Source organism: Dendropsophus ebraccatus, chromosome 10 (assembly GCF_027789765.1).
Source record: "Dendropsophus ebraccatus isolate aDenEbr1 chromosome 10, aDenEbr1.pat, whole genome shotgun sequence".
Classification (NCBI taxonomy): domain Eukaryota; kingdom Metazoa; phylum Chordata; class Amphibia; order Anura; family Hylidae; genus Dendropsophus; species Dendropsophus ebraccatus.
This window is the reverse complement of record NC_091463.1, coordinates 19,997,295-20,021,400: the sequence shown is the minus strand read 5'-3', so window position 1 is coordinate 20,021,400 and position 24,106 is coordinate 19,997,295. Positions and strand designations below refer to the sequence as shown.

Genomic DNA, 24,106 nt, shown 5'->3' with positions numbered 1-24,106 from the left:
ATTGCCAGATTATGAGAGCTATCCATTGATTTCATTTTTGGGGGAGATTACTAGGGATGGTGCGCGCCTGTACGGTTTCTCATGCTGGTAGGTGGCCACTTATTCTAATATCAGCAAGTCACAATTCTGGAAGGAGGAGCTGTGAGAGTAGATATAAGGATGATGTGACCCATTTGTTTTATTTATGAGATGAGTGAGGTTGGAGTGCTTTTTAATGGTCGGTAGTTTTGGTTTTAGAATGTTACACCACAACCAGTCACAAGGTAGGAAGATGACATGAAGATTTGAATCCTTCTCAGGACGTACATAGAGTTGGGAAGAAATAGAAGGGGCTTCTTCTCAATGCTAGTGGATGTCAGCTCACCCCATACCAGGAGCAGCTAACACTACTTCATGTATTTTATAACCAGATGCTCGGGGTCTGTTTAAGGTCATACCACCCAAGAGGAAGGCAGATTTGGTCAATGTATGCTAAAGTCATCCGACAAGGGATAGCCCCTTTGTGTACCCTGTGTTACTGCAGAGGTGGCTTGCAATGGTATATACACCCTTTAAATTTTATAAAAAATCTGAAAGCTCCAGTGTATACCTGACTTTTTGGCCACCCATGGGAGTCATAGCGGCCATTAATGTTATATCTCTGCTTAGTGAACAGCAAAAACGCCATCACTATGGATGAGTGTGAATCTCGAACATGCTCAGATTTGTCCGAACCCGAGCACGCAGCTTCTGACTACCGGTGGCTGAAGAAGTTGGACACAGCAATAGGGAGTCCTGGAAAACATGGATACAGCCTACGGCCTATGACTGTGTCCATGTTTTCCAAGCAGCGTTAGGGCCGTATCCAACTTCTTCAGCCACTGGTAATCAAATGCCGCACGCTTGGGTTCGGACAAACCCGAGCATGTTCGATTCACTCATCTGTAATGATCACTACTTTAGTATATGTGATTTATAACACAGAGAACAGAAGGAGAATTGTTATTCCAGCATAAGATTCTTTATGAAACTACTGAACAAGTCTGTGGTTTTTGAGAATAGCATTTTTTATTGAAATAAGTGACCACAAAATCTGCTGTGTTCTCCCCCTAGATGGAACCATATGGATCTGCTTGTTTGCATGTGTCTTACTGGAGAAAAGAGAAAACCGGGATGAGTATAGTAGCAGGGGGCCCTTACATGAGGACTGTCACTTCCAACAAGGTTTAACATGTCATGAGGACATTGATCGATTGGGGTCTGGGTATTCGTACTGTAGAGCAAGCCAGGTCCATGTTGCTTCCCACTTATTTTAGTGATTGATGGGTATCAGAACACCCAGACCTTCACCTATCCAAATATTTGACTTGTCTCTTCAACGTGCAGAATGGTTTTGGAATTGACAGGGACCCCACTTCTTTTAAAGAGAACCCATCATTACTTAGATGTTGCCTGAATCAGGTGTCAACAGGGCGGTCCCCATCAGATCCAATCAAGACTGGTGGAGCAGATAGAAGCATTCAGGGTCCACCCCAATGACCTGTGATTCAGACAGCATGAAAGCAATGACAAGTTCCTTCCACAATGCCCATCAAGGTAACTGGTAGAGAGAGTTCTCTGCTTGTCGAGATCCACGAATGCCCAATGCCAGGTACTGCAGCTTGGGCCAATTTAGGTAAATGGATCTAAGCTGTAATACCATGCATAGCCACATAAATGAGGGTGGCGCTGCATCAGATATATATATTCTAGAATCCCTTTTAAAGGGAACCTGTCATTACTTTTGTGCTTTGAGAGCTACAAGTTATCAGGGCAGCCCCACCCCACCAGCCCTGTACACAAACTGGACTCTCTCTAATCTATCAATTGAAGTTGGAAATGTGAGCATAAGGCACCCCATGACTCATGGTTTAGGCAGCCTAAAAGTGATGAAATGTCCCCTTTAAGGGTGTTTCTGAGCTTTATCATTGATGCAGTGCCACCCTCATCTGTGTGGCGGTGCCTGGTACTGCAGCAAGCTGCGGTAAAAGTGATGTATCCTCCCCCCTTTCACCCTGATCCTCCCCCCTCCCCCCTGACATTGACAACCAATTCTGAGTGTACAGCTATATCCTAGCCCCTGTAAAGTGACTCCGTACCCACAATCTGACCCCCCCCCACCCCCCAAACCACTTGAACCGACAGATAGCTGCTTTTAATCCAAGATCTGTCCTGGGGTCCGTTCGGCAGGTGATGCAGTTATTGTCCTAAAAAACAACTTTTAAACTTGCAGCCCCGTGTCAAACTGGAGTGGCCTAGATTGTGTATGCATTAGGCTGGCACACCCTCTCTGTCCCTCCTCCCCGCCCCCTCCCTCATCATTAGGAATGCTCCAGGCAGATTTTCTCCTATTTATCACCTGTGTGAGCATGGCACATGGGCTGGATCGTTAAGGCACCTGTGCAGTGTTCACTGCAGAGGAATAGGAAAAATCCTGCCAGGGGCATTCCTAGTGATGGGGAGGAGGGACGAAGGGGTGGTGCAAGGTTAGGGCACAGATACTCTAGGCCACGGCAGTTTGACACAGGGCTGCAAGTTTAAAAGTTGTTTTTTAGGATAATAACTGCATTACCTGCGGACCCCAGGATAGATCTTGGATTAAAAGCAGCTATCTAAAGGTACAAGTGGTTTGGAGGGACAGATTGTGGGTACAGAGTCACTTTAATAGTTACATAAACTCCGCCATGTCCCTCCACTGTGTCACATCAGATGATGGAATACTAATGTAGTAAATTTCCGTGAATATCTTTCAAAATGGAAAACAGAAGCAAATAAAATGGGAATATTTTACACTTTATAACCTGATTGCGGAGAAACGGAATATCATTAAACCGCTGAACAAATTCCTAAAATTATACAAATGTATCCACCACTGATTTTATTGCCTTTGAAATATCTACAAAAAAACAAAAAACATTACATTTGTATGTAAAAGAAATACAAGATAGCGTAACATCGCTCGCACCCTGCTTGCCCGTAATGCCATTTATCCCCTCTAGATGGCAGTACAACCATACGCGTAAGCAATTTACAAAGGCACAACGGTAACATAAAGGCCACTACCACTGCATGCCGTTTACTAAAGTTTTTTCTTTTTTTGTTTTTGCATGATCCTGCATGAACTAGGGATAAATAAAGTGCCGTGCCGCCATCACGGGCCTCCAGACCTCTCTGAGTGTGGGACCCAGGGGGCCATGGAAGGAGTTTTAACTCTTTCACGGCCGGGAGACCCTGCAATGCCTTGCTCTGCAAAGCACGGAGACCGTTCTGCAATAGTTAATAAGAGATAGGAGACTGAAGCCGGGTTTTGTGGGGTGGTAAATTTTATTCTAAACCGTCAAGTAATTTACCGATGCCCACGCTGGTCCCATAGTTTATATCGGATGCTCAGAGACCCTATGGAAAGGCTGCATTCAGTGGAAGCTACAGTATTCATACATCACCAATGCATTGCTGCCTGACTATATAGAGGGGGGGTAGCTCTGACAGGCACCTGGCATCGGTCTCGTACTGTTCTTCTAGAGAGGGTGGATACTGCGTCTGCACATGTCTTACATGGTGCACTATATAGGCAACCCGTGGCTCGCCCGGCCAGGAAACATGCTGGGAGTTGTAGTTCAGGCAGAGCCGGGGAGCTAGAGGCTGGCTATGAAGCTTTCCATTACGGGGATACAGAATTGTGGCTATACAAGTTTAGTGCAGCTACTGCCCACCTGAGATCCCATAGGGGTTATTTATACAGCTGAGGCAGGACTCAGGCAGGACAGGGAGGATACCTAAAGCGTGGGATTTAATGACTGCCTTACACACCCTCTTATTGAGTATCACTGGGTTTATTTGTTACATTTTTATTTGTGTTCTACTCTTCTGTTTGTCGCCGCGTCGCCCATCTTCCGCTTTCTTTGATCCCTTGATAATCCTCCTGCTCTTTTTTTTACTTTCTGTAGTTTCCAAACTGGATGGCCAGGCGGTCGGTGACGCAGCGGAAAGTGGCCGGCTGTACTTCCCAATAGGGCACGGGGTTGTTGAAGAGGCTGATGCCGTTGTAGTAGGCTCGTTTCACTCCGAAGCCTACGGGGCAGAAGTCATTGACTCCGACTTGGGTGATATTGTTGGAGTGCAAGTAGACGACCTGCGGAGGAAAGAAACCAATGGTATTAGATATGAGACCATACACAGTAATACCAGACTATACCATTCTATATGACCTATTGAAGAGGTACTAGCCAATGACTCAATGCAAAGTATGTCTAGTATGTCTACTGTAGACAAACTATAGAGCAGGAATGGGAAACATCGACCTTCATCTGTTGCTAAACCACGATTCCCATTGTGCCTGGACAGCCATCAGTCAATCTGTGTATGTGTGTATGCAGGTGATGTGTAGTATATGAGTACCAGTGTATGTGCATATGGATAGATATATATATATATAAATATATATATATATATATATTTATTTAGTGTTTTATGGTTGCAGAGATGTCATAATGTAGTATACTGTCTATACATAATGTTTCCTTTATACATGTGTATACACTGTGCTATCTGTTCTACTTTGCTGCCACCTAATGGTAACACTGTAAAGTGCTTGTGAGACAGGTCCCATATGCTTTATGCCCAGGTTGCTGGAACAGATGTTGGGCCTGCTGGTGGGTTCTAGTGTTTGGAGGCTACTTGTCACGGTGGCCAGAAGTGGTAACACCCACCCCCATACACACAGCAACCGGACCATGGTTAGGACTAAGGTGAGGTGCAATGTCCAAACTTTACTTTAGTGCAGAAATAGTAACAAACAGTGCTCAATCAACAGGCAGATAGGAAAATTAATAGTAGAAAGATGTAGGGATAGTAGCCCGTGTCAGGGACCAGATAGGAGGGTCCTTGCCTAACTTAGTAAGTACTCTGCCGGGATGGCAAGGGTGAGACTCCCTTGTCTCCAGCTTCCCTGGAGGTCTGGTCTAGTGACCCATAGAGGTTGGGTAACTAGCTGGTATGAGACAACTATAAACAGGTACTGTAGCCAGGCACTAACTAAATAACTAAAGGGAAGTTGTGCTAGAGAGGGAGAAGAGTGAGTAGCTGAACCTAGTGTTAGCTGCAGCTGTGCTGTAGAGAAGTGTGACATCTAGTGGTTGGAGTAAGGTACAGCGGCCTTCTGTCCTAACTTGTGACACAAGTGTGAGACACTTTTACCAAGGTGTAAGACAGTAAGAGAAAGAAAAAACACTAGTGGGACACTACAATGAAATAGCACTTACACTTGAAGGCTGGGCTCACACTATGTATATTTGAGGCTGTATTTGTGAGGCTGTATAGCAACCAAAACCAGGAGTGGATTGAAAACACATAAAGGCTCTGTTCACATAATGTTGTAATTGAGTGGATGGCCATCATTTAATGGCAAATATTTGCTGTTATTTTAAAACAACGGCTGTGGTATTGAAATAATGGCCGTTATTTACTGTTATACGGCGGCCATCCACTCAATTTCAACATTGTGTGAACAGATCCTTTCTGTGTTTTTAATCCACTCCTGGTTTTGGTTGCTATGAGGACCTGACATGAGGACCAAATACAGCCTCAAATATACATAGTGTGAACCCAGCTTAAGGGCAGAACTTACTAAAATCTATGGGTGGAGTCTCTGTAGCCCCACTTCCCTCTTAGTAGGCCCTAGCATTCAGTCAGAGTCATGTGCTCAGAGTAACCAACCAGTTCTTTCTGGTTTAGCTGAAGCCAGAAAGTAGAGTGCTGTGCAGAATTCAGTGATGGCCACTCTGCCTCTGCCTACCTCGTGGCCAGTCTATGAGGAGGTGGGCTAATATATACAGTGCAGCAGGCTCATTCTGTGGCTCAACCTGTGCAACCCTCTTGTCCTCTCTGGTGTGTATGTCAGGAGGGTGGCTTACAGCCAGTGATCCCACTCAAGCACCAAGTTCCAGCTGACCCTCGACATAACATCTGCACATCCTCCTTAGCATGTATATGTCTGCCTTTGTAAATGTATATGTATACTTGCTTGTATGTATGTGAGTATGTATTTATCTATGTATGCGTTTGTATATGTATCTGTGTATTTGTATGTTTGTGCATGTATGTATATATCTAAGTCTGTATGCATGTGTCTGTTTGTGCATCTGTGTACCTGCATGTATGTATGTATATGTGTAAGTGTGTATGCAAATGTCTGTATACATATCTGCTTGTGTGTGCATGTATCATATGTATATGTGTATAAGTGCCTATGCATATATCTGTATAGGTTCACACAACGTAAAGAGACTGGCCGTTCCGTGACCCGGCCGGTCTCTGCCCAGATGATCCCGGCCACAGTGTTCTGATGCGGGCGCATCAGCGAGCCAGAGCCGCTTGCTTCATTGTGTGAACTGACAGGTCTTTCTGCGTCTGCAATTCAATGAATTGCGGCTGCAGAAAACTGACATGTCAGTTATTTGTGGGTCTGCATGGGATCCCGGCCGGAGCGTATACTATGTGTATACGCTCCAGACGGGATCCCGTAGAACAAGAGGCAATGTTCACAGGCGCATAAAGTACGGCCGTTGTTGCCGATGGCAACAACAGCCGTACTTTTACGTAGTGTGAACCTAGCCTAAGTCTGTATGCATGTGTCTATGCGTCTATTTACCTGCATGTATGTATATGTGTGTGTATGCACGTGTCTGTCTATGTATTTGCATGTTTGTGCATGTGTAAGTGCCTATGTATCTGTATGTGTATCTGTGTATTTGTACGTTTGTGCATGTATGTATATATCTAAGTCTGTATGTGCATCTGTGTTTCTACATGTATGTATATGTGTAAGTTTATGCATGAATCTATTTGTGTATTTTCATTTTTGTGCATGTATGTATATGTGTACGTCTCTATTGCATGTGTCTAGGTGTATCTGCGTATTTACATGTACGTGTATTTACATGTAAATGAATGTCTGCATGTGTATTTGTGTATATGCATGTGTATATATGTATAACTGTGTATGCATGTATCTATGTGTATTTGTGTATTTGCATGTATGTTTATGTGTAAGTGTGTGTATGCATGTGTGTATACAGTATGTGTAAGTGTGTGTATGCATGTAACTGTATGTGTATTTGAGTACATACATGTGTGTATATGTGTACGTGTCTATACGTGTCTAAATAAATCATTGTCTTACATATGTTTCTCGCATTCCTCCTATTCTTCCGCCATATTCTGCAGCCTTGTATATTGTATTTTCCAGTATGACGAGCGCTGAGTACACTGTGTAACACTTACTGCCTGAATGACATTTGTTTCCTCAGCTGCTTTCCCTCCACCGATCCTCCTGCTTCCCGACACTACAGCCTCCCCTGTGGTCCCGACAACGCACCGCTCACATCTCTGACCTTTTGTTAATTGCAAAGCCTGGTGTTAAGACTGGAGCTGTAATAGATGTTGTCTGAAATCTGCAGCTCCATGGGAAATCAATAAATGGCTGCTGCACGCCTGACACCAACGTGGAGGAAAAGTTCAGCATCATTGGAACGTGTCAGGTTGTATTGTGAGCCCTGTTCTCTAGAATTTGGCCCCTGCCTCTCCACCATGTTCAACAATTGCTAGTTGTTGGTGTGTATGTTCAACACTATCTCAGTGTATAGGGTGCAGGGGCATAGCTATAGGGGCTGCCAACAGCAGTCATACCCAGCTATTGGTGCCTGGGGGGCCCAATGTTACAGAGGGACCATCGGGCCCCCCAGGCACCAGCGGCTGGGTATGACTGCTGTTAGCGGAGATGAGTGGAGTTACAGTACAAATTGCCAAATCAACTGGTTTTGACTAGTGTATGTCCAGGCATGATGGGAATTGTACTTTTCCACCAACTGGAGGCCCAAAGCAGTTCTACTTTCCAGGTGATCCATTTTTCTGGAAAAGTCTGGTTTTCATGGAAACCTTTCATGCTTTTTCCTTCTGAATGTGATATAAACTGTTTGCTGTTCTCTTTATTGCCCCACATCCTGTCCAGTGTACACCCTGTAATAATCTGTTTCTGCCAGACACTCTAGCTGGGAATTCAGCCAAAAATATCTCCCTCCCAACACATCTTGTTGACTATAACCTCTCTCTACATCTACAGGGGCCTTCAACATAGTAGAGGGAAGGTTTTTTTTTTTTTTTTAATGGCTGAGTTCCCGGCTACAGTGTCAAACAGAAACAAGAAGTTCATTACTTCATTTAGCAATGTTGGTTAATTTATAAAACAAGTTTCATTGACGAATAGTTCTGTTAACCTGGCCTTACACTTTAGATAGTTTTTGGCCAAAGTCCCCAATTTCGGTGTAATTAATAGACCATTTAATGTGTATATGTCTCTTCCCTAACATTTGCCATCAGGGAGAGATAGGACGCCCCAATAAACATTACATTTCCATCCAATGCCACCAAAATTCACAGTTTCAGATGATATTTATCCACCAAATATATAGGAAGTACCAGGGGAAGCCTAGCCACTTTGAAGCAGGCTTTACACGAAGACCCTAAGCCTTTTTGTAAATCACTGTGTTGTACCTCTCAATTAGGGATGGTCCGAACCTGCCGAGGTTCGGGTTCGTAAGAACCCGAACGCTCGGCATCAGATTCCCGCTGTCTGCCCGCTCCGGGCAGTGGGAGGAACGCCTGGAAAACTGGGATACAGCCTATGGCTATGGCTGTATCCCAGTTTTCCAGGCTGTCCTCCCGCTGGATCCGCCCGCTGCACGGAGCGGGCAGACAGCGGGAATCATTACCGAGGGTTCGGGTTCGTACGAACCCGAACCGAACTCGGTTCGGACCATCCCTACTCTGAATATAAGCATAAGACTTCATCAGAATGGCCCTTTTGCTCATTTCCCACTAGGGCATATGGACATCATAGAGGGAGCTATCATACTGAGATTCCTCCAACTATGTCCACCCTCATTTAACCAGTCCCAATGGGAAATAGTTTGTCTTCAAAATCCCCCCCAACATGTTTCTTTTTGGTCATCAAAAGTTGGGTGGTTGTATTCTTACCTGGAGAAATTTCATGTCGGGCAGGCCTGGAGGGACCTTGGAGAGCTTATTGTTGTCCAGATGAAGTTCTCTGAGAGTGGGCAGGTTGGCCAGGCTGCCATTTTCTACCGCTCTAATGAGGTTGTATCCCAGTCCTAACCTAGAATATTATATACAAATAGACAGATGTCAGACTGAGGAAAAAAACACCACATTGTAAACATTTCTCATTATAGTTTCAACATTTCCTGGTATTTGGTCAGTGTAGAAGCTGGATGTAGCTAGTCTATCCCAGGTTCCTGAACCAGTAAGGGTTGTCATTCATTCCCCCTTAAACATAGGAGCTAACAGAAAAAGGAGAGTTTCTATCTAGGCAGAAGAGCCAAAGACCAATCTGGCAGAATTGGCCACTGGAAGAGGGGTGGGTAGTTTTTTATCTTTACATTACACTAAAAGAGTCCTTACAGGGGGTGGTATACTCTGTCTTTAGTTTTTCTTCTCATCTATTGGGAATTTTCCAAGGGAATTTATTGTCGCAATATACAGGCAAACATCAAGCGATGGTAAGTAATTTTAGGCCTATTTAGCTAGGTCTGTGTATAGCTTTATTATTGTTGTATTTGCTCATAAGCATGTCCAGAGGATTCATTTCCTAGTAAGCCAATCTCCACTCCAAGATGATAAACAGGAAGGGCCTTGTGCTGCCAAATGGTTGGCCAACAATAATAGAGTCATACCCGTATTTGTTAATGTTTGCCAAAATGTCCGGAAGTGTAATTTTTACTGAACTTCTCATAATTCACATTGACACTCAATTCCTATTAATTCAATCCATACGGTCAGGAAGGAGGCTAAACCCCCTAAAGAAGAGAAGTAGGTTAATGGTTAAACAAACAATTGATATTGAAAATTTTAAAGGGTGCTAATCACTAGAAAACCATCTCTGCAGTTATAAATCTAGTGCTATATATCCCCCAGCACTGTTTCCATACATATATGTAATCAGTAACAAGTTGAGATTGGGATATTTGAGCGTCTTGAATCTAGTTAGTGGCTTAAAGAGTCAGACGAGAATCATGGTGAGGGTCCTTGGCCTTAAACTTTCACTTATTCATGAAAGTAGTGGCAGTGAGCAATAAAAAAGGAACCCGACCTCTTCTCTTTCTTCTCAGATCCCCATCATATCTATCATCTTTTGTAATCTGAGCTCCTTGACTGATGATATCTTCTGACATATTTGCATGACATATCAGAAGATACAGTTGAATCAGACCAAATGTCCTATGGAGGCCATAGGATGGTAGTAATGGAAGATACTGTACTTGGGTCAGTTGTTCTGATGGTAAGTCTACTAAATATTGGTCCTTTTGCCACAGTATCCTATTTCTTACCTGTATAAGTTGGGGTATTGGCTCAGATCTCCCATCTCAATTGCCTGAATCTTGTTGTGGTCAAGGTGGAGCTCATTTAGACTGCCTGGGAGACCTAGAGAAACCAGACATTGGTTGAGTAAAACATCAAGTTATGAGGAAATATTTAAGTATTCCTGAAACAAGAGAGAGAATGGATATATTAAAGTGGTCTTCTCAGAGGATGGTTTTCTCAGAGAGTCACTTGATGTTGTCGTACTGTGACTTCTCTAGTCCCACGTCCATACAAGACAAAGGGGGACTTGATACTTATTTGCTTCCACCATCTCTTTTATATGATCTCATGATGATTGATACCTCACACCCTAGTGTTAAAACATTATACCTTACACAGATTCATACCACCCAAGATGACACCAACTTGGCCTAAGACCTTTCTCTACAGAAGATGGGTTTTCTATGGGTTTCCTTGCTTTTTAATCTACCAAATTAAAGGTCTGGAATTCTAAATCACCATCAGAAGAACATGGGCTGTATGGAGATGACTAAGTAAAACTGTGCCCCAACCTATTTTTGGAACTTCTGACACAGGTGGTGGGCTGATGTCTAAATTTCTGAAGACCAATAATAGCTACAGATCTCCATAAGAACGTTATTCTAAAAAATGTTCTTTGCATCTTGTAACAATAATGTCAAAGCCTTTAAACATGTGCCCGTCTCCAATATGGTCGATCTGTGATGACATAGAAGATAAAGAAATGTTTATTGGTACAAGCTGTTCCCTCTCCTCCCTCTACTCGGCATGTTTCCTTCTGTGGTCACAGTCTCTATCTTCATTCTTTCACTTAAGACGTCTCAGGTTACCTTTAGGGATGCCGTTTAGTTTGGCTTCTGAGATACGAAGGTAATTGAGTTTCAGTCCATCGAAAGCTCCGGCTTCGATACCTCCATTCTCAAGGGGATTTCCTCCCATTTCTGGAGAATAAAACAGGAATTCAGAATCACTATGGAACGTTAGAGGTTCTGATGAGGTCAGAAATATATATTTCCTAAATTAATTGAAGTTCTCACCCGGACAACCTGCGAACCCTTCTGTTTCCTAATTTACTCAGCTTCTCTGATCTACTCAGTTCAGTAAGAAAAGTGTTTCTTTCAGCTCCTTCTATCACTCTATGCGGTCTAGGCGGCCTAGTATCCTAGCATCCAGACTGTAACCGACCAAACCTCTCTGTCACATGTCAAAAGTTTCTTTAAAGTGACAGGGACACCTTAAACATCCAACAGGCTAACAAGTGACTGTGCAAGCATGATTTCAAATGTCTTTGGGAAGTCATGCTGCTAAAAGGGAGAAGAGCTAGAATATTCTGGACTCTCTAAAGCAGTGCTTTTAAAGGGGTACTCCGGCCCCAGGGTATTTTAAGCTAAGGCCCCGGTTCCAGCGCCAGGTCATGGCTGAGCGACCTTAGAACAACCCATCCCACTGCTGCTTCCTGGTGTGAGCTGCCGTGGGACGGGTCGTTCTAAGGTCGCTCAGCCATTCAGCGGCCGAGGCGGGACTCCGCTACGGCCGCTGAATGGCTGAGCTGCCTTGAGACGTCACATCTCATGCGGCAGCTCACACCAGGAAGCGGCCGAGGGACGGGTGTATCGGGCGGCGCGATCCGAGACCCGGCACTGGAACTGGGGAGATAAGTGACCTTCGCTGTCCATAACACCCCTCCCCGGCCATAGCTTAAAATACGCCCGGGCCGGAGTACCCCTTTAAGGCTTAGGAGTGCTGCACTGTGGTTCTGGTTTACAGGTGGAGCAGTATGTAGTAGTGAAGTGTGATGATGGGTTATACAGGTGGAGTGGTATTTACTTGTGTGGTGTTTGATTATACAGGTGAATAATAATGCTTTTATTTGTATAGCGCACACACATTCCGCAGCACTTTACATAGCAGTATGTATTGGTGCATGGGTGTGTAGGGGTTTGGCTTATAAAGGTGGAGCAGTGCATATGTATGCCGTGTAGTGTTGGGTTATACAGGTGGAGCAGTATGTATTTTTGCAGTGTGATGTTGGGTTATAGAGGTAGGGACAGTTTTTATTTTTTCTGCACTATGGTTTTGGTTTACTTCAGGTGGAGCAATATGTATTCTGCAAGGTGGTGTTATTTTACTAAAGGTGGACCAATATTTGTTGCTGCTCTGTGGTCTTAGTTTACTACAGGTGGAGCATTATTTATTTCTGCAAATATGGTGTTGGTTTACTACAGGTGGAGATGTTTGTTGTTTGTTGTTGTTTTTTTTTGCTGTACTGTGGTCTTACTTTGGGATAATATGTGCATAACATGGCACTACGTAGTAGTATGTGTTTGTTGGTGATGCTCCAGCATCAACATGGATTGTCTGGTGAGGTCCGAGAACAAAAAGTTTGAGAAGTCCTGATCTATAGAGTGGGAGAGACAGACGCCACTCAATGAGTGCTATGTACAAGCCCAGCAGGCAGACATAAGATATCCTGCTTCCTGTCCCAATGATCACATGATCACCTGCAGCAGCAGGGTCTTACCAGGCCAGGATCAACTTAGCCCTAGGCGTCAGGGACCTGTATTCTAGGGCCAATATGTCTGCCCCAGTTACAGGGGAACTTAGAGATTTAAAAAAAAAAGTTGAAATATCCCCCAAAATGGAAGGGCAAAATGCGTAAAAACTAAAATAACTCTAGGATTCAGTAGGGTCAGGCCCTTCTCTTTGGTGGCACCTTTGAGGTTGCTGTTCCATACATCCATATGATACCAGGCACACTTACCGATGCAGTTCATATTCTTAAGGCCATTGAATACATCCTTAGGGATCTTCTTGATCTTGTTCTCGTGAATGCGCAGTTCCACTAGAGACTTGGGTAGACTCTTGGGGATCTCTTCAAGGTTGTTTTTGGAGATGTACAACTTCTGAAGCTTGTGAAGTGGCTCAAAAGCCTTCTCATTGACTTTGGAGATTTTGTTGTTTACTAAAACTAGGGCCTAAAATTAAAGTATATCTGTATATTAATGGTAATACCAGAGCTTCAGGAAATGCTCCAACACTATACACTTTTGACCTTCTCTTAAATTATACCCATTTTACGACAGCAGTGGTGAGTACACATTTTTTTTTACTGTTTTTACCCCAGACTCAACTATGCACATACACAAACTATATATAGCATTATATTGGGAGAAACCTTTAGATAGTCAAAGGGTCTTTTGCTCTGTTCCATACCCTTTCAGCCATGAGAAAGAAAATTCAGTTTCTAGTAGGAGCCACCTGGCTCCCTGGCTGTATACTAGGCCTCAAGATCCTCTGGTTACACTTGAGCTATAGCCCCAGCAAAATATGCAGATTTGCCCAGGTCTTCTAGTTCAATAATGAAGGTAGATAAACAAGAGGAAAAAAGAAAAAAAAATATTCTAGCCATTTGGGATAAGTTGAGCAAAGTTCCCAATTGCACTCTAGGGCCTGTTGGCCTTCAAGGCCAGGCCTAGTCATTCACATAGCTGATAGAGCTGCACCTTATCTTGCCTGCACCCCGCAAATTATGGCATTGCAAAGTGTCAGCAAGTGTCTTAAGATCCTGCCGGGAGCCAAACGATGTAGAGAAACCCACTTGAGTGAAGCAGAGTGCCAATGTAATTTATTTCAACCTCTGGCATTACTTTCTGCACATTAACATCATGGTATCCCAGTTTCCACCATGCATTAAGGAAGCCCCAGGGAAATCAAGAACATAGTGCGGCCTATAGTGGATCTACTACGAGGCCCCAGTGTCTATATACTACAATCAGAAGCAGAATCCCCTGTGACTACATAGTAATGTGGTGAGGAAATCCTTAATCAATGACTTGTTGAGAGTCCTTGAGGACCAAAGAAGCAGTGCTATAGAATATAACAGTATTAAGAAGTACTGCTTACATAGAGGTTGTTAAGTCCCTTGAAATCATCCTTTTTAATTTCCATGATTTTGTTATTCTGTAGATCCAGTAGGGTGGTGTCCTTTGGAATATTCTTTGGTACGCTAGTCAGACCTAAAACAGAGGGAAACATTGTTATAATGACTGTCATTAGATCTCCGCCTTCCATTAGTAAATACATTACAGGACGTATTTAGTAGGGTTTTTTTTTATAGCCCAGGCCTTAGGATATGTTCACACTGAGTAAAACAGGCGGAATACCGGAGTCCTGACTGTTTAATTCTGTCTGCCTCAGTGTGTCAATGGGATGCCTCATGCGCCTCGGCTCTCCGCTGCTTTACGCTCAAAGAATTGACATGTCACTTCTTTGAGCGGAGAGTGGAGGCATCCCATTGACACACTGAGGCAGACAGAATTCAACAGTATTCCGCCTGTTTTACTCGGTGTGAACACACACTCAAAGTTGAAATTTCCCAGCAATCCTTGCTGGCTCAGTGTCTGTTCATAGTTTTCGCTCTCATTGTGCAGTGTAGAAAGTGTAACCTCTGATGCTTTATAGAAGCTTCTGTCTGACAACATGCCTGTTGACTGTTTCATGTGGAAACCAGCAGAAATTTGAATGTAGCATTGGACTATATAATACAGTGGATCATTACAAGATAAGCAAGGTAATATATACAAAGCTACCCAACTTTTCTGTTCACAACATATCTATATATTAGGTGCACAGTGCTATGCAGACATGGATACACCTTTTGGCTATGTTCACACTGCGTATGAATCCGTCCGTAGTTCGTACGCCGCCGTACATATGCAGCTGAAACTACGGGCGTGGGAAAAATCGACATGTGGCCGGATGCGTACGCACCGCGAACATACGCCCGTAGTACAGTTATGCTTCCCTAGCTTGATTCGAAGCGATCTGAGGCAGGTCATTTACTTGGAAATCTTCGCCCAGCCCCGTAAACCACACAGAACCTTTTGGATCGAAAAATCAAGTTCAATATGTCTGAAATAAGTACTCCGTACGGGACCGCACGGAAATCCACGGCCGTGAGTTTCAACATTTCCGTCCTCAAACAATGGTCTTGTTCATTTTTCACGGCGCCGTATACGATCCGGCCGTAAGCTAATACGTAGTTTGCATTGTGCGGGCGTATATCGTATACTTTCAAGCGAACGCATCAACCTCAAAACTATGTGCGTATATTCGCGGTTCGCACTACGGACGGATTCATACGCAGTGTGAACATAGCCTTAATGGGGTTTGCTGGTGGTTTAAAATAAATTGGATACAGACTTATACCCTTTACTCACCCCTTAAATTCACCATTGTCCCAGTTCTGCCACTTCTCTGGTGTCCGCTACTGGAAGTGCTGCAGAGCCGCATGCACACTGTGTACAATGTCAGTGCAGCAATTCCAGTCGGCGACAATGACCCAGAGCTGCAACAATTTAAAGGGATTATCTGAAGAAAGATTTTTGCATTCAGAGATGCTCGTGGTGCGTAAAAGATGAAAAACACATACTCCCCTGCCCCCATTCCTACACTGGCTGAGACTTACAGGCATATTCTAGGAATCGGGATGGAGAACAGGAAGCATAGCTCAAATGGCACTTGTGTAGAATTGCTGGCAGATGAATACGTGACACCCTGAGCTCTTTGAAATGTAAATTTTTGCACAAAATTTTTCAAATGTTCTGGAAGACCCCTTTAAGATAACAGAGGTTCTACTATGACCTACCAGAAGGCCCGCCACTGGAAATTTGTACTCATAATCACTATTTGAAGCAAAACCCCTTGAGGCTACATTCTCTTGGATAGTGTTATTTGGGCACTGTATCGTTGTACTGTTGTGGCACTATAAAATACACAGTGATGAGTGGAGGCATTAATAGCGATAACTGCACAGTCTATTCACCAACCAAAGACCAGCCGTAAATTTGTCACTTATATGCAAGCCTATAAAATGTTATGTGGTTATGTGAAGTGATAAGAACTAGTTACTATATCGCTATGGGAGTGACCTACTCGAAGCTACTGACCTGCAGCCAGAGAAGTACAGATACCACATGGATCCCATATCCCTCTGACTACAGGCTGGAATAATTGACAACAGCCCGTAGTCTGGATACCATTTGCAGATAGTAGAGTAACCACAGGGAATTCAGAGGAATGTCTCCGTAAGCCAACTTAGTAGTAGTTTTAACGCTTCTCCAAAGGTGAACGACAAATCATATCATACTTTCCCACAAGACGTCTTGAAGCTTCTTTCTGACAGTAAAGGCCACCTATAGAATTTTTTGTAAATCTAGAAAGCCGGCGTATGGGAGCTATTAGTGCTGGTGGGAAATTGTTTGTCTTTGTACATGAAGATGGGCTGCTGTACTCCAAAATGGTAGAGGGGAAGATAGTGATCCATATAAGCGGTTAGATGGCAATGTATGTACATATTGCGCTGCCCTCTGGTGGCACATAACTAGCATGGTTATAGGCTGTTGGCTGTCTGTGGGGTGTCTGTAGCCTATGGTACTGGTAACAACAATCACTTGTGTATCAAAGCAAATATTCCTATAAGATAGTGGCGTAGCTTCCATAGAGGCAGAGTAGGCAGTTGCTATGAGGCCCGTGCAGGAGGGGGGCCCAGGGGAGAAGGTAAGAGCGTGTGTCCTTCTGCTTAACCCCTTATGTACTGCAGTGTGTAAGTGACCCAATGTTTACTTAAATACTGCAACAAAAAAAAAAACAGTTAACAAGCAGAAGACAAAGAGATCTCCTCTGATAACCCCTGACCTCTGTTCTCCAGCTGCACCATCAAGTACAGGGCTCTTTGCAGAGGTCAGGGGTTATCAGTGCACCAGCAGTAAAGCAGATACATCTCTTTGTCTTCTGAACTTTGGGTCACTTACACACTGCAGTACATAAGGGGGTTAAGCAGAAGGTAGTCTGCTCCTGCACCTATGTATTTAACCATAAGGGCTCCTAATGTGCCCTAATAGGTAAAAACAGTGGACTGATAGAGCAAGCATCATTCTCTTGTGGTTGCAGCCAAGATTCTGCCTCTGGCCAACAAGACATCACAGAGTGCAGTGCCTTGTGTTGTGCGTAGGGGAGGGGAACCCCTAAATCTTTTTGCTATGGGACCCCGTGAATCCTAGTTATGCCCCTGCTATAAGAAATAATTGAAATGCATACCATTTGTTTCACAACCCAAAAATAAGGTAGATAAGGTGTTTAGTATCAGTAAAGAAGACTATCAGTAAAGAAGGGGTTAATCAGTTAACTCTCCCACCACACACAACTCCCCAGCTGGCTTCAAACCTGCAGGTCGGGCTCGTATAACCAAATCCTGTTTGTAATTTTTGTATGTATTCCAAAACGCTCTCAGACCAAGTTAATTCTAACCCAAGGTTTTACTGTACTAAAATCCCTTTATATCAGGAACAGGGGGGTCAAAGACACACACACAAAAAATATTTTTTATTATTTATTTGTATTATTTTTTTTATTATTAAAAACTAATTCTTACTTTTGCTTCTATTTTTTTTTTTGCTACCATTTATTGGGATACCAGTTATGCCGTTAAAAACAGTGTATGGAGATAAGCATCTTAAAAAGACTCTGTCAGCAGATTTATGCAGAAATAGAGAAGCTGAACAGAATGATGTATCACTTACATTGTTCTATGCAGCTGATCCAGAGATATCATCCTGAATAACATGTACAACAAGTAGTCCTCTCCATTATGTGCTTGAGCTGAGTAGCCTGGATATTCATGAGAAACAGAAAACTCCACCCACCAGCTGTTGATTGGCAGTTATCTATCAATGCCTTGTATAGGCAGTCAACTGTCAATCAGGAGCTGGAGGGCAGAGGGAAGGGTGTGTCAAGAATCCTATTCTCCTGCATATTAGGAGAACAGCTGAACAGAGTAATAGTAATGTAAGTAATACACTGATCTGTTCAGCAAGTTTATGCTGCCCATACACCTAGTGACAGATTCCCTTTAAATTTGATTGTTCCTGAGCTATCAACAGGATATCTTGCCTAGAAAACCCCTTTTAAGCGACTCTGTACCCACAATCTTACCCCCCAAACCACTTGTACCTTCGGATAGCTGCTTTTAATCCAAGATCTGTCCTGGGGTCCGTTCGGCAGGTGATGCAGTTATTGTCCTAAAAAACAACTTATAAACTTCCAGCCCTGTGTCAAATTGCCGTTACCTAGAGTATCTGTGCCCTAACTTTGCACCATCCCTCGGTCCCTCCTCCCCACCCTCCTCCTCAGTAGGAATGCCACTGGCAGAATTTTTCCTATTCCCCTGCAGTGAAAACTACACAGGTGCCTTAAGGATCCAGCCCATGTGCAGTGTTCACACAGCTGATGAATAGGAGAATACCTGCCTGGAGCATTCCTAATGATGAAGAGGGTGGGGAGGAGGGACAGAGAGGTTGTGCCAGCCTAATGCACAGACATTCTAGGCCACGCCATTTTGACACAGGGCTGCAAGTTTAAAAGTTGTTTTTTAGGACAATAACTGCATCACCTGCCGAACGGACCCCAGGACAGATCTTGGATTAAAAGCAGCTATCTGAAGGTACAAGTGGTTTGGGGGGACATATTGTGGGTACAGAGTTCATTTAAGCAAAGCAATAATGAAACTTAAAATGCCACCCTCCTTTAATTTTGTCAACAGCACAACTGGTATCCCAATAAACATAGATTAAAAAAATGGAAGCAAAATTAATAATTATCCAGTAATATTAGGATGAATTCAATTTGTGGCAGAAATTTCTACAACCTCCTCCTTTATCCGCATAGGGCTTGCAGAAACCCATGTGCTTTCCCCAAAAAGATCTGGTTGTCAAGACAGTTAGTTCCATGAGCCTTAGGCCCCCTTTAACATGGCGCAATGTGGAAAGCAAGTGAGCACCAACCTGTCAGGTCAGAGCTTGCTGCTTGCTCCTCGTTTCCCTACGCACTGCCGGCACTATTACACGCGCCGACAGCGAGCGAGGAGGATCAGGTAAGCCGAGGGGCCGCGGGGCAGGTGTTTTAGCCTGTTGAAAGACGACAATCAGCCGACATCATGCATGTCGACTGATCGTTGTCTTCTATTACACAAAGCGACTATCGGCCGTATACGGACGATAACCGCTTAGAGTAATAGGGCCTTTATTTGAATTGAAAAGGGTTGTACACGAAACTCTCCCAGCTTGGAAGGTTGCCTCTATGTAGCTGAGCAGATTCAGCAGAACATGTACGGTAATCTATTTATCTAAATGTCTGCTCATTCTGGTCTTAGGAGTCCAGTGGGCGGACCTTATCACTGGTTTACAGCTGTCAGTCACTGAGTAGGACCACTTACTGAACTGCTAAGCCAAGAACAACCAGGGATTTACATGAATGCATCACAAGCTCTACTGAAGCTTTTCCCACATAAATCAATCTGCTTCTGCCCTATGACATAGCGCCTGCTGCTCGGACAGCATCATCAATGTGACAGGTTCCCTTTAAGAATTTTTACAAGCCAGTTCCCTTCTGACAAGAGAGATGTAAATCACTGAGTTCTCCTCACCATCCTGACAGATTAGTACATTATCCAGTATAGTCGTGCTTTTACTTGGTACATACTTCTGCTGTTATGTCATGAAAATCTTTAAGGGCTGTGTCATAAATCCCGGGATGCAGATCTTATAGCGATGGTCTGGTATGTGTCTTATGTATATGCGCCAGCTCTGCTCCTGCCTCCTGCACTCACCACATCTACCACATGGTGGTTGCCCTTGTGGACTCTGCCTCTTCCTACTCCTCGCGATGGGCATGCAATATATAATTCCCAGTGACGGCTACATTTGGAAATGGTTATATAAAGTTTCGGGAATTTAGGCAATGGCGGTCATGGAAAAATAGCTAGACTGTGACTAGCAGCCCATGGCATTCTATGTAACCTGGTGTACCTGCCAACCTCGCACCTCACTAGAGGCCCCAAATTCTCTGTATAAGCTTGTATGATGACAGAAGAAAAAACATCCCCAGTGTATGGAGAGATTAGACGGCGGCGAGATCCAGATCCTTGGAATATTTTTGTTGACAGATGTGGAATAGACATTTCCTTCCTCTCCTTAGGGGAACAAGCTCACAGCTGGAAAATAGTTCCAGTCCTCCCTATTCATCTGCGTCTGGTCGGAAAATTGGTCAGTGGACTGCATGCGAGAAGAATATGTCAGAAATATTTGCTTGTTTCATATAATAGACACCATGACAAATCACTAATAACTCTTCCCTGTACCCTAAGGAACAAGATTATAATTAAGGGTCTGCTTTTTATTCACAAAGGGTACCACTTGTGTCTGGCATTATATATCCGCTCCATTCATTTTCTGCAGTACCAGACAAAGCCCAAGGACATGAGAGGCGCTGTTTCTCGGCAAAGGAAGCTCTTGACTGTAGAGGTGAGTGCCGCTTATATGTTATGTTTAATGTTATCAGCAAATAAAATAAATAAATCTATCTCCCAGATCACTCCCTTCCTGGAAGGGGGATATTGGGGGAAAAAATGGATGTAATTTTTCCATTGACTTCCATCATTAACAATTTTTTTTAGCATACACCACTGACCACGTTTTTGTGTACGATAAAAGTAACCCGTTAAAAAAATGGATCCGTTGAACGGTCGTCAAAACGCAGTGTGAACCCAGCCTAATAAGGCATAGAAACCAATTCATCACTTAGGAAAGCTGCTGTTTATGGATTCTGAACTGTGTAAATGGAGAATCATATGCTTATATGACTTGAACATACATATAATAGTAATACTAGAGAGTTATTTAGGGGTGGACATGTCTTATATGAAACTTTTGTAGCTATACATGGGTTCTGCGGGTGAGCTGCTCTATCACTACCTTACAGTAAACAACATGGCATCTAGCTGTCTACTAAATGATATGAATGGAATAATATTAATGATATGCAAGGCTCACAATTATTGTTGCATTGGAGTCCACCAGAAATCTGGTACTTGAGTGGTGAAGACACCAGTAGCCTTCATCTTGGAAAGATATCATGGAATCCACATACTCAGTTATGGTCAGTTCCTATGCCACTCCCCTGGCCAACATCTATGTCTCACAGCTCTCTATTCAATCACTATTCAAGGTAATACCTTTCATTGATGGTGAAACCATTTTGAAGGTAGTCCACTAGCAGAATGCCCTCCTTATCCCAGAACACAGACACGCATCCCAATTCTTCAGAAATGAATATAATCCGTCCGATACTGCAGAATGGCCGGTGTCTTACACCATGTGGACATGGCCTAATAGTGTTATAATACAGCTGTGACCACCCTTCATCAACAAGAAACATAATTGTGTCTAATTTCACTGTAGGCTATGAAGAAGGTGCTAAGAAAAGTCATGGTCTTATTGGCTGCCATTAGTCTTCTTTGGTACTTCTTCTGGTATTGACCTGCGACTATCCTAAATTGATCATCTGTATCATCACCGTTTCCTTACCTGTTGACTGGGACCATTCTTCCAGAAATCTGACTGGGAAGGTCCAACTGTGAGGGTCCTATAGACTCTACTAGTCCCAACTAGTTGTGACTAATGAGATCCTACAATAGGACACATGAAGTCCCTCGAATATCCATGTTCCCTCTTGATGTCATAGTAGGATGACAGTGATTTTAGTAAGATTGCTATGTAGAGTACATTAAGGCCTTATTCACACGGTTCTGTATTTCCGTATTCGAGTTAGTGCACATTGTTGTCTATTGGGCTATTCAGATTTTTTTATGGATCCTCTCATAGAAATCAACGGGATCTTCTATTTTTTACGGATTGTAACCTGTTTGGCATTGGTATTTCCGTAAAATGAGTTATAATTGACATGTTGGGAAAAAAAAGATTTACAGAAATACAGACACACTACATATGCCCAATCGGTAATTTTTAGCGAATTGTACAGGTGGATAGCGGGAGGAATCTACGGACTTAAAAAAAAAAAAAAAAAACGTGTGCATAAGGCCGAAGTATGGAATCATCCTACTTCGTCTCCTAGTTGGTTCTGTAATAGAACATAAATTCTATCCATCCTCCACTTATCTCCGGTCAGGACGAACATTCCATGACCAACACATTCTTCTTTTATCTAAAACACATTATTTCCATTCTCCGAGTTTCCTCATTTCCGTGTGGGAGAAAAGTCTAATAAGTCAGATCTGTTGGCTTTATTACTAGAGCTTTAACTGGAATAGGTGAAGGCAAATGTCTACTGAGTAGTGGGGGGCTGTTTATAGGGGGGCTCATAAAGAAGTCTCCAAGGGCATATTCAGGTTATAGCTAGTGATGCTGATGGCTGATGCGCTGGGGGGAGGGGGGTTGACCATGTTATTTAGATACTGGGATACACCTCACAGGCAGCTCCTGCGGGTCCTTGCAGTCCTATATACAGGAGGCTGACTTTGTTTCCTTTCTTCTTAGCCCACAAGTAGGAGAATGAGGTTCTTGTGAAGACATCCAAGAAAATATAAAGCTATCTGAGCTCCATATCTACATGGTACCCTACAACAAGTGGGGAAGTGGGCAAGCAAGGGCATCAGCTATCAGAATAGAAATGTTTAGTTGTACAGGACAGGGGTATAACCTGGGGCTCCTGTGCCCGAATGCAAAGTCTATAAAAGGGTCCTGCACCTACTATGTGCCATTTATAACTCTAGTGTCTTCCTATGTGGCAGAAGGGTGTATATGACTTTAAGATACCAGGACATAGGTGAAACTGCTTTCCCTGCACCCCCATCCTGTATGAGGAGACCCCTTATCTTTGCTATTGGGCCATTTCCAATTCTGGAAGTGATAAAAGTAGAGGTTGTTGCCCCTGGTACCTTCTCTGAGCATGTGCAGAATATATACAAAACAAACATTTAATGGAGTGCTATTCCGGGGAGTAATATATATTTTTTTAATACATTGACTAAATGAAGTTATATTACTTTGCATACTTTTTGATTAATACATCAATGTCCATTGTGTGGCAGCACTGTGTTCTTGTCAAGTACTGCAGGGCTGTCTAAGCCCTGATTCCCACTCCCCTGCTCTGACCCTGCACTGCCTCACAGCCCTGCAGTTTGTCAACAAAACCAGCGGAAAGGCCCGTGTCACTGCTTACTTTTGCCGCTCAACAGAAAACAATACATTTATATTAATGAATTTATATTAAAAAGTAAAATAAAGGCAATTTATTAAATTTTAAAAATGGTACCCACCTAAGTACATTACATTTTCACAGCCAAAAAAAAAAGAATCAGCCAAATTAGAAAATGAAAATCCACATCTTTATTGTATTTTGGCAGTGATAAGATTCATGGACATCTCTGCATATGTCTGATGATCTATCTGTTGGCAAATCCCCTGTGATCCATCATGTCACAAGGAAGCCCCCTGATCTCAGAAGTATTTTACAGAGACAGCCATTCCTCGGTCAGTGCCAGCATGGCATTGCCAGGAGAACCCCTCACAGCCAAACACTTCCTTTTGTCAATTAATTGATATCAGCATAAGTTGTCTTCATTACATCAATGGTTGTAAAGAGTCTAAGCGGCCAGCATTTTTTTTAAAGGGGAACTATCAGCAGGACGAACCCAACCTGCTGATATGTCCCTACTGCACAGAAGACACCAAGGAGCAAGGTCTTTCCCCGAAAATAAGACACCCTCCTAAAATAAGACACCCCAACTACTCTAGCTTCTAACCTAAATTAAGGCATA

At 43.3% G+C, this 24,106-nt stretch overlaps 1 protein-coding gene across 1 annotated transcript in view; it reads right to left on the bottom strand.

Moving 5' to 3' along the window:
• Positions 1-2,881: 2,881 nt before the first annotated feature.
• Positions 2,882-24,106, bottom strand: part of BGN (biglycan) — a 48,342-nt gene continuing 27,117 nt past the window's right edge. The window contains exons 3-8 of the mRNA XM_069986342.1: positions 14,338-14,450; positions 13,196-13,409; positions 11,265-11,375; positions 10,422-10,515; positions 9,052-9,190; positions 2,882-4,150 (exon numbers count right to left, since the gene is read on the bottom strand). Of these exons, the coding sequence (XP_069842443.1) occupies positions 3,953-4,150; positions 9,052-9,190; positions 10,422-10,515; positions 11,265-11,375; positions 13,196-13,409; positions 14,338-14,450 (869 nt within the window). The 3' untranslated portion in view covers positions 2,882-3,952. The remainder of the gene's footprint in view (positions 4,151-9,051; positions 9,191-10,421; positions 10,516-11,264; positions 11,376-13,195; positions 13,410-14,337; positions 14,451-24,106) is intronic.